At 38.7% G+C, this 14521-nt stretch overlaps 1 protein-coding gene across 1 annotated transcript in view; it reads right to left on the minus strand.

The window, feature by feature from the left end:
- Positions 1–6761: 6761 nt before the first annotated feature.
- The window catches only part of FARSB (phenylalanyl-tRNA synthetase subunit beta), a 67813-nt gene continuing 60053 nt past the window's right edge, over positions 6762–14521 (minus strand). The window contains exon 17 of the mRNA XM_012741940.2: positions 6762–7036. Within this exon, the coding sequence (XP_012597394.1) occupies positions 6885–7036 (152 nt within the window). The 3' untranslated portion in view covers positions 6762–6884. The remainder of the gene's footprint in view (positions 7037–14521) is intronic.

The raw sequence follows: 14521 nt of genomic DNA on the forward strand, positions 1-14521 counted from the left end.
GCCACAGCGCCCGGCCTCTTGGTGTCTCTTCTTATAAGGGCATTAATCCTATCTTGAGGGCCTCACCCTCATGACCTCATCTATCCCTAATCACCTCCCAAAGACTCATCTTCAAATACCATCACATTGTGGGTTAGGGGTCAACATATGGATTTGGCAGGGATACAAACATTCAGTCCATAACCATATACATAAAACTATTCAAGGTCCTAATAACATAATAAGCTAGAATTTGGATGGTATCAGATGGGTCAAATGCTTTGGTCACTTAGAAGGCACATTTTGCTAAGGTAGTTGTGTCCTTTTAAAGCTACCTGCCTGCTTTTGGATAAAATGGACAGAAGAGCCAAAGTTAATAATCAAGCAGTAGGGTGAGTTAGTGATGTTTATACAAAACACCAAGTACAAACAAGGACTAGGACTGAGAAGCAAGGTTTTGAGCAATGCTCTCATATCAACCTGATGAGTCCATTGTTGCTGAGAACAGGAGTAGCAGTTAGGCTGTCTGGTTTCTAGTTAGGCTACTGCTGTCTAAAATGTAATAGTCATTCAACATGCTTTAAATTCAAAACATATCCTTTGACCTGGCAACTCCTGTACCTAAAATGTAAGCTACTAGAAAAATATATCATCTTGGGCCCTAAGCCAGTGCTATGTTAGCAGGAGTTCACTGGAGCACTGTTAATAATTGCAAAAAGTTGGAAACAATTGAATATCCACCATCAGAGGAACAATTGAACAAACTATGGACATCCATATAATAGAATATTGCATCATTTTGAAGAATGAGGTAAGTCTATAGGTACTGGAAAAAGGGGACATAATAAATTAAATGTCTTGAGATATAATACGTAAAATAAAAAACGTTACAAGCCAGTAAATAGAGCATGACCCAAAAAAATGTGGGTGTGTGGCTGTCCAAACTAAGGAAAATGTCCAAAATAAGGAAATAATACAAGTTAAATTGTTAACAGTAGTTAAATTAGGGAGGAGGATAGATTAGCTTGAGAATACCTTACTTTGTATAATTTTTTAGGTGGTAGACTTATGAATTTTAACTTTTTCTGTTTTACAGTATTTTGTCTTTAAAAAATACTTGTAAAAAGTCTCAACGTTTTGGATAAATAGGTAAATGATACAAACCATTAAGTGAACTGTGGACTCCAAGTCACTCTTATTAGGTGTCTCAAACTTCTTGGCCAAGTGACTTCCGAATAAATCATTAATCTCGCTGAAGCTCAATTATTTTCATCACATAAATTGGGAGCATTTCTATTGTATCTCCTATCATTATTAAGCTACAAAAATAAAAATGTAAAAGTTGTATGCAAAAAATATTTTATAAACAGAAAAGCAATGCAGGACTGTCAGGCTATGGAAGTAGAATTTAAGTTATCTATAAGCTACAACAAAAAATCAATTATAGTTAATGTTCCTTTTAATACTAGAGCTCCCAGTTTTTACTAAGAGGTTATGTGTCTTCTCCAATAGAGGGTTTTGGCAGTATCCAGTTCAAACACGTCACTCAGGACAAGTGTAAGATGATCTGGCTGTGCAGCCTCGACTCATGAGCTGGAAGGGTCACTTCTTCTAATGTAGCCAGTACTGTTTTTCTTCCTACCGTTCCCTGCTTCAGAGGGCAGAAATATCTAGATGATGCATGGAGTTGATCTTTCCCCTTTCACGCTGGGATACACAATTAGGTATTAGTGGATTTTTCAGTACATGTATAATTTCTGGCTATCCAAAAAATACCCAGTGGCTGGCTACTAACAGAACAAATGATTCCACTCATTTCAACAATGGCTATCATATGATCCACGAGCCATGGTTTTAACCACAGTGAACCTGAAACTAAGCGAGAATATGTAATTAATTGATGTGGACCAGTAAACCATTGAGCGCAGAAATGCCAATTCTAAGAGTCATGCTATTTCACCTCACACATGCATTAGCTGGTGCTATATGGTTAAAATTATCAAAATATTACATTCTTTTTCTCCCAACTTTACTGAGGTATAATCTATATCTTAAGTATAACTATCCACTTCAATTAAGACACAGAAAATTTCCATCACCCCACAAAGTTTCCTCTTAACCTTTTGTAGTCAATTCCCTTGCCCGAGTTCCCACCAACCAATCTGCTTTTGACTTTTCTAGAATTTCATTGATATAAATGGAATCACATATAGTCTTTTGTGTCTGGCTTCTTTCATTTAGCATAATGCTTTGAGATTCATTCATGTTCTTTTGAGTATCAGTATTTGATTCATTTTTATTGCTGAGAAGTATTCCATAGTATGGATATGCTGTAATTTGCAGCTACTATAAATAACACTGAACACTTGCATAAAAATCTCCATATGGCCATATGGGTAAACCTATGTCAGACGCTGCTGCCCCAATTCAAAGCTATAATATGGTTGGGTTTTCTCTTAGTAATAGATTCGTGGAGTAAAACAGCTAGATGGTAGGCATGTGTTTCACATTTTAAGAAACTGCCATACTATTTTCCTAAGTATTAATAGCTGTATCATTTTACATTTACACCAGCAGTGCATGGAAGTTCCACTTGCTCCAGTCTCACCAACATTTGGTTTATAGGTCTTAAATTTTATTCATTTAAATGGGCATGCAGTAGTTTATCATTATGGTTTTTATTTGCATGTCCTTCCAGATGACTAATGATGTTGAACATCTTTTTATGTGCTTATTGGCTATGTATCTTCTTTTGGGAAATGTTAGTTCAACTCTTATCCATTAAAAAAAGTCACATTATTTTGAAGAAAACTTCATATATGCTGGATACAAGCCCTTTGACATGCATTATTTTTTAAGGGCATAACTCATTTCATTTTAAAAATGTTGTAAGGATCTTCTTACAATAGAGCTAAGGAATAGAATCAAGATGGCAGACGAGAAAAACCACCAGCCAGAGTGTCTCTGCAAGACAGACAGATTTTAGAAGAAAGTAAAAAAATAAACAGGCAGACAAACAGATCAGATGAGAGTAGAAGGAAGGGTGCCTGAAAATGCAGGAGACTCCACAGAAGTTGCGGAGCACTGGAAGGAGAAAGCCCTCAAAAGTCTTGGAGACCAGCGACAAGGGTAGGTGGAGCAGTTAACTTTCCCCTCCCTTGCATCTTGGACTGCTGGTGGGCTCCTGAGCAGTGAGAGAAGACCTGCTAACACCAGCCAAGAGACGGGTGGTTGCCAGTAAGTGGTGAGCCTCTTGCGGACAGGGTACCAGGCTCCCAGCTCCCTGAGGCACCTCCCGGCCCACAGACCCGAGCCAATCAGCAGGCGCCATATTGTTTCATTCTCCCCTTCCCCTTCCCTCCCCACTGGCTGCCGAGAGAGACAAGTCTCGGACTGCAGGTCTCGGACAGCCCTACCCCCACACACAGACTTTTCTGAGGGCTGTCAGCTTTGGCCAGAAGCAGAGAACAGACCTTTGACCCCTAACAGCATATGTGGTGCTTGAGGGCAGGCTCACCCGACCCTGCTCCACCCAGACTCACCTGGAAGTCCCAGGGCACCACCCACCACCTGAGAACAAGAGCTGGTTATAGGACCCAAAACAATACTGCAGCCTGCTCCTCCAAGCAAGCGCCACCTACTGACAGGGAGGTCATTCTGCACACCCTTTAAGTGCATCTACTAATTCATCATAAGGGGTGTGGTGAAATGTCACCGACAAACACCACCTACTGGCTCAGAGACTAAACAGGGCATGTCATTATTCAAATGAAAATCTAAAGGTAAGAAGCAAGCTGAAGGTAAGAAGTCCTTCCAGATTGGAAGGACTCAGCAAAAGAACTCTGGAAGTATGAAGAATCAAACTGAAAGCACACTGCCAAAGGAGAATGCCAGCTCTGTAGCAATGGACATCAACCAAATTCAGGACATTAAAATGACAGAAGAATTTCAAACATGGATTATAAGAAAACTCAATGATATGCAAGAAAAAATGGATAACCAACACAAAGAAACCACAAAAAAATATCCATGACTTGGAAGAAAAATTCACTAAAGAAATTGAAATATTAAAGAAAAATCAAACTGTACTTCTAGAAATGAAGAATTTATTCAAGGAATTACAAAACACAGTGGAAAGCTTTAAGAACAGGGTAGATCAAACAGAAGAAAGAACCTCAGGGATTGAAGATAACATCTTTCAATTAAATAAGTCAGTCACAGAGATAGAGCAGAGAAATAAAAAAGCAAAGGCTACAAGAAATGTGGGATTATGTGAAGACGCCTAATGTGAGAATCATACATCCTCAAGGGCGAAAATACATAAGACTTGAAGAAGCTATCTGGGATATAATAGAGGAAAATTTCTCAGGCCTCACTAAATATATCTAGATATCCAGGTACCAGCAGCTCAAAGGACTCCTGGGAGATTCACTGCAAACAGGAAGACACCATGACACACAGTCATCAGACTGACCAAAATAACCGCCAAAGAGGCCCTCCTATGAGCTTGTAAGGTGAAAGAAGCAGATAACCTACAAAGTAAAACCCATCAGAATAACCTCAGACTTCTCAACTGAGACTTTATAAGCAAAAAGAGACTGGGGCCCATTCTTACTCTTCTCAAACAGAATAATAATGCCCAGCCTAGAATCTTGTACCCCACAAAACTATGTTTTGTATATGAAGGAGAAATAAAGACCTCCTCAGACAAGCAAAGACTGAGGGAATTCATCAAGACCTGCCCTCCAGGAAGTACTCAATACAGTATTACACACAGATCAGCACAATAAACACTCATGAATGTAAAATCATCCAAAAGCTAAAGGGCAAAGGCCAGATACCACAATGGCTCAAGAGAGAAAACAAAGCAACAAAGTTCAACTCAACAGGATGAACAGAAATCTACCCTACTTTAATCAATTCTCTCAATAGATGTCAATGGCTTGAACTGCCCACTAAAGAGACATATAGGCTGGGCGAATGGATAAATATACACAATCCAAGTATCTGCTGTCTTCAGGAAACACATCTAACCCACAAGGATCCATTCAGACTCAAGGTGAAGGGATGGAAAACAACATTTCCAGCAAACAGAAGCCAAAAGAAAGCTGGCATGGCGATCGTGATTTCAGACTTACTCTTCAAATCAACAAAAGTGATGAAAGACAAAGACAGTCACTATATAATGGTGAAGGGTACAATTCAACAAGACGACATAACAATTCTAAATATGCATCTAACTCAAGTGCACCTAGATTCATAAAGCAAATCCTACTTGATTTAAACAAAATGATAAATAGCAACACCATAACAGCTGGAGACTTCAACACTCCTCCAACAGCACAGGACAGATCCTCAAAACAGAAAATAAACAAACAATGGACTTAAATAGAATTCTAGAACAAATAGGCCTGACTGACATTTACAGAACATTCTACCCAAAAACCACTGAAGATGTTTTTCTCATCAGCTCATGGAAAATTCCCTAAGACTGACCATATCCTAGGCCACAAAGCATGTGTCAAAAAATTAAAAAAAAAAGAATAGGAATAACATTTATCAGGTGTTGGGCAGGTGGGGAGGAAGGAGATGGGTATATACATACATAATGAATGCGATGTGCACTAACTGGGGAATGGACACGCTTGAGGCTCTGACTCGAGGGTGGAGAGGGGGCAAGGGCAATATATGTAACCTCAACATTTATACCCTTGTAATATGCTGAAATAAAAAAAAAAAAAAGAAGGATTAGATGGAAGTCTGGATGTTCACAAATTACATCAGACACTGCTGCCCCAATTCAAGACTGTAACATGGTTGGGCTTTCTCTTAGTAACAGGCTCAGGAAAAGATCTTGTCTCACTATCTTTGTTAGCTATTTCTAGTAGGACTTACTTTAAAGTTTTACATTTTATCATGTTTCTTATTAGCTCAATAGTAACTGGGCACTTATCTCAAACATTAGACACAGCTTCTTTTTTTAAGAAAGGGTACTTAATTAAATTGGAGGACTCTAGATCGAAGTATGAAAGGAAATTGAGAATGTAAGACAAAGAGGACTAGCAAAAGCTTAACTTCAGAGTAGAAATCTAATATTTCCCTAAAAAATAAGACAGATGCCAGTGGTTCAATTAAGTATTTAAAACCATGATTTCATAACTAATTACAGTAACATGTATGGCCTATGGAAAATATAATTTTTCATTATTTCCCAATGTTCATTTTACACCGATACCAACACTTGTCCATTTTAACTCTTATAGCATAACAGATCTATGTTGTTTGTACTCTCAGGGCATCACAGAGTAAAAAATACCTATGTACTCTCAAGTATTTTCAATACTTCTGTTACAAGTTTTTCTTTCACTTTAAAATGACTTCAAAAACTATAATTGTTACACTATAATTGATTCTTAAACATTTTCTAAAAATACTGTTTTTTATTGTTTCCAAATGATGAATACATGTCAAATGTAGAACATAAAAGCTAAAACCCTTAGTTATCTCATACTCATGCAACATGCACATTAATTAATTATTTTGTTTTATCAATAAGGAAAGGAATGGGATCCTGTTATGCAGGAGTAATCAGTTACAGTGTGACGCTCTGATGTCTGAGGAGCATTCCTGACTTTCAGAAGTGGCCCCACACTCTGCTAGTGCATTTCTCTGGTACTCCACTGGGTTCTTACCCAACAATGCAACTTCACACGGATACCACATTTGTATATTACACAAGCTGGCCTAATGCGGGCAAAAGGTGACAACTACCCACAGCGCCAGACAGTGCTTTCTACTTTATTAAACATTAAAGCACAAATAGATGCTCCCTGTGGAGGACTAAAGGACGCCAGGGAAGGAGAAAGGGACACTTGGGAAGAGAATCACACAACAGAGACCCATCTTCACAAAAATGGTTCAATATTGATTTCCAGAGAAGAGCAGGGCATGGTCAGCTCAAATTTGGTGATAACGTCAGGATGAAGGACCCCAAGCTTCCCAATGCTTTGACCCCTGGCAAAGATCTCAGCACATCGCCCAGGGAAGAAAGTAGGCCCTGAAAAAGAGAGAGAGAAAAATCAATGTTTCTTCTGGCAAAAATGTCAATAGACATTTAATGCTAAAAGCCTGCTAGTCTACTTTAAAAATAACTATTCTTTAAACCACTGGCTATGAAAAGAGAGTGCTTCCTTACACTTTCTAGTATTTAAAAGAAGTATTTGCTATTACACCAAGAACTCTTGCAAGAAAAATATGAGAGGCAAATGTAAAATTAAGGGCCCTCTATTTTTGATCACAGGGTTCTGACCGAGCAGGAAGGATGAAATAAAGGAGGCTGAAGGAGCAATCAGGAGAAGTCTTAGGGGAACTATGCCCACACTTGGAACTGGTCCTAAAAAAGACAAAGGGGAAAAAAATGAAACATAAAACTGACTAACTTGCATGGGAAGAACCTGTTTTAAAACAGGTTTTTCCATAGTGATGCTTGCTGAATAAGAAGTCTGCACTGAATTCATTTGCTCTGCACGTCACTCTTTTCCACCTTATTACACAGAGAAGCGCGAGCTGCAGTGTCATCGGCAGGCTCCAGGGAACCGCATATCTGATTACAAGCCCTGCTTCCAGAATGTGACCCATGTTGCCATATGAAAAGAGCTTCCCAAGCAGTTTTGAAGCATCCACTGTAAAATCACAGGAAGGCCAGCTCAAAACAAGTCTGGGTTGATCCCTGATTTGCTTCAAGACAGCAGAAAGTTTTCTCTTCGTCTGGGCCAATGCACTGATACGGCTTACCAAACCAGTAACAGCTCTTGAGGTTTAAAGAACTAAAAACAAACAAATATATAGGCCTATACCATATTTACTAAGTTCCCAATGCCACAGGAGTTTATCAATGCTGTGTACTTTACTGAGGTTTAAAAGTATGCTGATCCATTTCTCTCACTAACTTGAAAAGGGATCAGGCCTGCAGCTTCTGACTGAGTCAACCAAAATGTTTACTAGCATGAACTATAAATACCCAGCCGAGCACGGCCACAGCCTCCAGCCTGCACTTCAGAGTGAGTACATTATTTATGAAAGAGTAAACTGCTTCATCTCTACTAATGGCTCCAAGGTCAGCATCATTAAGAAATACAGAATTAGGCTGGAGGGGAGGGGAACCTGCTACTTTCAAGTTAGTACCAGAGAGACATAGGACAATTACATGTATTTCCTGATCAGCACAGAAGGATGTTTGCTTTTTATTTGTGGAGAAAGAACTGAAAAACATTTTTAATTTCCATTCTTAAATAATCCTAAAGCAACCTGGTTAAATTATAAAGTGGCCTGTTTTTCACATCCCTCCAAACTAAACAATTCTGCTTCACTATATATTAAAGCAAGAAGTTCAATGAATTGCATTTGACTATTTGGCTCTTTGCACTAATCCACACTTGGGGAGAGGGGTAGGGAGGGGAATCAAATAAATGTAGAAACCAACTGTATTGATAATGTAAAGTCTTAGTGTGATATGAATATTACTAAATCTGATAAAGATAGGTTTTCATTTTGATAGAATTAAAATGCACCAATTTAAAAGACAAAACTATCCTCCCTTGATCCCCAAAAAGAAAAATCTTCAAATGACAAATAAGTGAAGTCTGTATAAAGTGCTGACGGTAAGCAGTATAATCAAGAATCACAGAATTGGAAGGACTGCCTAGAACCATTTATTCCATCACTCCAGCACCCCTGTATACAGAACTATATCTGAATACACCTACACTATCTGAAAAAAAAAAAAAAAAAAATTCAGTCAATTTTTAAAGGTCACTCAGAAAGGAAATGTTCAAGATCTTCCCTGATAACCTTGCTATGTTGAAGAATCCTCACTGTATCAAAGTCTTTCCTTCCTTCTATCTATCTTCAATTCCAGTTTGATTGGATTTGTTTTTAGGAATGCACACAACCAAACTATTTTAGAATCTAAGCCAGATGTGCCAGTTCTGACGATGTTAGGAAAATAAAGCCTAAGAGATAGGAGCTTAGAATTTTTACTTCATAAAACAACTTTTTGAATCAGTACTTTTTAGCAAAATTCAGTGATATTCTTCAGTTGCCAGCTCTACCTCTCCCCAAAAGTTTGGATCAAAGTTTGCTATAGTTCATTAGCCACCTAGGTATTTGGTCAAATAAAATATTTATATTACTAGAAACAATTGTCCATCTTTCCAAAGAAAAGCAAAAAGAACTGAAACTCACATTCTGCTTTACTTAAAACAAATCCAAGTACACAAGTATTCTAAACCAAAAGTTTTTGCCCGAGTACATGGACCCATCCGAGTCATCCCAAACTGCTCCTAGGTCAGAAGGCTTTCACTGCACCCCAGTGGAGCCTGCTGCCCTTTCATCCAATACTAATCCTCCTTGACCCACCTATATATAAAAATTAAGCCCAATAAATGGGATTTCTATATAAACTCCACCTTACTGAAAACTGTTCACTTTAACCTATGATGACAATTTTAACTTTTCTTGCTAGTTTTCTTTATCATTTTTATTTAACAAGGTCAGATGATGATATAAACACTTCTTATGATTTTCTTATTGGTTTCTCTGATCAGCAAGGCTGGAGTTCTGTCCTCCACATACACAAATTGAGAGGTACACAAAAGAGCCTTCAAATGATCAAGGGGTGCAGAGAGAACCTAAAATATGTGTGACTTGACTGATGTTACATGTGAAAGGGAAATACTGAGACAGGGCCTCGATCTGTTGCCAGGGCTAGAGTACAGTGGTGTCATCAGAGCTCACTGCAACCTTAAACTCCTGGGCTCAAGTGATCCTCCTGCCTCAGCCTCCTAAGTACCTGGGACTCTAAGAATGTGCCACCACACCCGGCTAATTTTTTCCATTTGTGGTAAAGATGGGGTCTCCCTCTTCCTCAGGCTGGTCTCAAACTCCTGACCTCAAGTGATCCTCCCACCTCAGCCTCCCAGTGTGCTAGAATGAAAGGCATGAGCAGCTGCACCCAGACTATAGTAATGTTTTTAAATCTTAGACTAAACTTTCCAATTCTGTCAGACAGAGTACAGGTGTGAGCCACTGTACCAGCCTAAAGGAAAATTTAAAATTACGCAAGCGTTTCTTAGTACTTTTTAAAAACCTTTATGGTTCAAACCAAACTTTGTAGGCAGAAGTGAATCACTTCAAAGGACAAAAGAGAGAATAACTGCTTCACGAACAAAACAAAGGGGATACATCCAACTTAGGCAACAATTAGGCCCCAGAGTTCAAAGATGAGAGCATCTTCACTGTCGACAGAAGTAGGGTGGAGAGCTCAGTAACTCAGGCAGGGCAATGCAATCGTAATACTCTAGCTAGAAGGGATGCACCTTTTTTTATTTTTTTGAGACAGGTTCTCACTCTGTCGCCCTGGGTAGAGTGCAGTGGCATCACCAGACTTACTGCAATTTCAAACTCCTGGGCTCAAGCATTCCTCCTGCCTCAGCCTCCCTGTAGCTGGGACTACAGGCACACGCCACCACGTTCAGCTAATTTTTCTATTTTTAGTATAGATGGGGACTTACTCTTGCTCAGGCTGGTCTCAAACTCCTGAGCTCAAGCAATCCTCCTGCCTTGACCTCCTTATAAATGCTAGGATTACAGTTGTAAGCCTCTGTGCTCAGCCTGGTACATCTTAAATAGGAATACTGCCAGAAATAAAAGAAGTCACATCTGAATGGAACAAAACATGGGTCTAGGGTTGTGAAAATTCAGGCCTGAGTGATAGCCAAAGGCTGCTTCTATTGCATCAACAAACAAACAAAAACACAGTTTTGAAGAAAGAGCAGTATACTATGTCTGGAGACATAAGTTGCCAATACAAAGAAAATCATATTGCCTTATAAATGGGAATTCTAAAATTCAAATTCTATAAAGTATATTAGTTTCTCTTATTCATGTATTTAAGCCCAAACAGAGTTCCTGGCTTACTGGTATTTCAAGATGCATAAATGCTACAATTTTCACCCTGCACCCAAAATGCTCCCCAGCAAAACGCCTTTCAGCCCACTTTTCCACCTAGTTCCTTACACTGATTAAATCTCAGCTTCGCTGGTATTCATCACAGTAAAATGGCTTCCAACATAAAACAGATTCTGGGAAAACAGTGTTCTCTGTTGAAATACATGTGGAAGCCCAGACAAAAGAAACATCAGTTAAGCACAAATAAGAATTTAATTTCCAAAACTTAGTGGGGTGTAAGTAAGTCCCTTAATTAAAGCCTTTGTAGCAGCATCTCCTTGAGGTCTGTAATTGTCTCTGTGCTCCAATGGCCCAAGCCCTCTGAGGACCTTGGGGGTAATTCCTGGGCCCACAATCCAGCCTGGCACCCAGTCGTTAGCATGTTTTCTGGCTAATTGACCATCAAAGTGTTTGTGAGCTCCCTTTCTTGCTCGTTGCCAAACACCTTTCACAGTTTCTTTTTGCCCAATCTTTTTTAAGAGTAATATTATAGGCCCAAAATTTGGGTAAGCTTTACACATAGATTCATTCCTATAATTTACGAAGCATCGGAAGTAGAAGCTTAAGGAGGTAATTGAGCAGACGACCTCCCCGCCCATCTGAAAACATCGGCAGTATTATCAATCATAGGGCTCTGAATTCCTTATTGGCTATTTTCAACCCATTCTATTTTGCCCATCTATAAAAAATCATCTACTCACATAATTTTAGTTTTCCCTTTCTTTACATTACTGATACATGTTTTGGGGTTCAAACAACATATTGTAAATGCTGGCAATCTGGTGCTTTACCACTCAGATTTTCTACACTAAAAAGAACAAAATAAAAAGGGGTGCAGGGAACACTGGAAAAGGAATGTCCATATATCACATATGTCAGAGCAAATAACAGACACTATCACTAGGAGCTTTATTAACCCCCTAAATTCAGTTGTGAAATATATAATGCAGAATTATATGGATACTGTGAACCCTTGGGTCAACTGAATGTACTTTAAAATCTGTTTTAAATGACTGCTTATGTAATATGGATTGAGGGGAAGAATAATCATTTAACAGGCTGACTCCTGGGCTGGCGCCTACTGTCACCCTTCCCCTCCCAGCAAGGAACCAAAAAGAAGAAGAAGAAGAAAAATCCCCAGTGTTCCATTCCAGAGTAAAACTGACAAGGTGGGTGACAAAGCAAAGAGCGGAAAGGGGCTGAAACTCTAATTTCCTACAGGGGAACTTTCTCCTGGTTTCCCACCAATTTTCTGAGAATGTAGTCAACTCATCAACATCACCTTCCTTTCCTAAATGATGTTGATTTAAAGGAAAAGAGAGAATACAGGGCCTATAAAAAACTGAATACATTTATACCATACATGTGAATATGGTATCATTCTTAAGGGTAGTTGCTCTCAAAGTTTTAGAACCAACAGTTTTTTGAGGGCACAAATGAAATAACACAAGTGGGGAGAAACCAAGGGGGAAAAGGGTACAAGGCAGGTGAGACATTAACTTATAAAATGAAAGGAAAAGGCTTAGGAACATGAGGAGAAAAATATCACTACCGAGATACAAACACAAAAACATTTTTTCCCCGATCCTAGTACACACTCAGTTCGTAAAAAAAAAAAAAAAAATGTCTCTACAAAGACCATTTAATTTGTAAGTGGAGACTGAATAATTTCCAACTGGTAATATAAAACACCTATTTCCCCCAGATGTATACAATTCTTCACTTTGCATTTGAAGTGAAATATTTATGGTACCTAAAGTCTGTAAAGAGAAGGGACCTAATCCCTTGAGTTTAATGGCCATCTTTCATCCCTTTCTGAAGATCAAAAGAAAGAAAAACCCCTTACACAACTTTACAGTGCTAATCCCAACACACCTGCAGACATCATTAACTCTCAAAGTGAAGAAAACTGGACGTGAGAGAAGAACTAGTACCTACTTAACCCCACAGCATGGAACTCGGAGAGGGCGCCTATGTGTCAGCAACATTCTATCAAGACAGGGCACGGCATACTCTGTATTACAAATAGGGACAGGAACCTGTGGGACCTTATTCTTCAAAAAGAAATCAACAGAGCACAGACTACCTAGTCCTCTAATTAATGGAGAAATGTCTGCAAAATAAACCCATCTTTTTAAAATTATCCCAATCGCCTTATGACTAAATATTTAGAATCATAACTCTAGAATTTCCCAGTCTTACTTTGTATAGAGAAATTTATCATTTATTTCCACAGTTGTCACTTTTTAACATTTCTTATGAAAAATTTTGTTAATTAGCAGGGCAAACACTAAGTGATTAAATAGCAAATGCTAGAGAAACATTGAGATCTATTTTTAAAGTCTGATCTTAACTATGAGCCTCTCATATACTTCACAACCTGAAAGAGGTCAGGAATGTTGGAAAAGCTTCAAGGTGATCCATCTAATTGCAATTTTAAATCAGTCTCAAATTAACTTGTGTAAAACCAAAGGACATATAACTCTAGGTTAAAAAGTACCCACTGTTGGTCTGAGTTTTTGTTGAAAACTCCTATTCTTAAAAAATGCCATCATCCAGGCCGGGCGTGGTGGCTCACGCCTGTAATCCTAGCTCTTGGGAGGCCGAGGCGGGCAGATTGCTCAAGGTCAGGAGTTCAAAACCAGCCTGAGCAAGAGCAAGACCCCGTCTCTACTATAAATAGAAAGAAATTAATTGGCCAACTGATATATATATAAAAAATTAGCCGGGCATGGTGGCGCATGCCTGTAGTCCCAGCTACTCGGGAGGCTGAGGCAGAAGGATCGCTCGAGCCCAGGAGTTTGAGGTTGCTGTGAGCTAGGCTGATGCCACGGCACTCACTCTAGCCTGGACAACAAAGTGAGACTCTGTCTCAAAAAAAAAAAAAAAAAAAAAAAAATGCCATCATCCTACATTTGACACTCCCCAAATCATTCACATTTCCCCCAAAATTTTCATATTTCTTAAATATTTTAGGAAATATTTAGAATCAACTTCAAAAATAAAAGGTATATATCATTCTGCCTTCCTGGGCCAACAAATGGTTCTTTTTCCAGTCTTTCACGTGACAAATGGTTAAGGGAACTATTTCTCAAACCAAATAGGAACAATTTACTCCACAATTATAATGAAATAATGACAATAATAATAAAGAGACTATGGTAGGGCTTATTAAAGAATTGAAATGTTGAGAATATAAGACTGTATCCATAATTTCAGTCAACTTAGTCAACTTACTCAATTGAGACCTTTAGCTAACTTGGAGCAAACCTAACTTCAAAAATGTAATTATGATAGATGCTTTAGTTTCAAAGTAAGATTTCAGTTGACATGTAGAGCGTATAAAAGAAAAAGAAAAGAATAATGAAATTGTAAAAACACAGTACCCTGCTTTCTACTCATCTACTCATCCCAGTAAAAGCAGTGAACCAGTCCCAGTGCAGCCCAGGCCTAACCCTTTATGGGACAGGCAAGTTACAGATGGGAAAAAGTAAAGCACAAGGAGATTAGGAGACTTGCCCAAGGCAAGCAATAG

This window comes from Microcebus murinus, chromosome 8 (genome assembly GCF_040939455.1).
Source record: "Microcebus murinus isolate Inina chromosome 8, M.murinus_Inina_mat1.0, whole genome shotgun sequence".
NCBI classification, from domain to species: Eukaryota; Metazoa; Chordata; class Mammalia; order Primates; family Cheirogaleidae; genus Microcebus; species Microcebus murinus.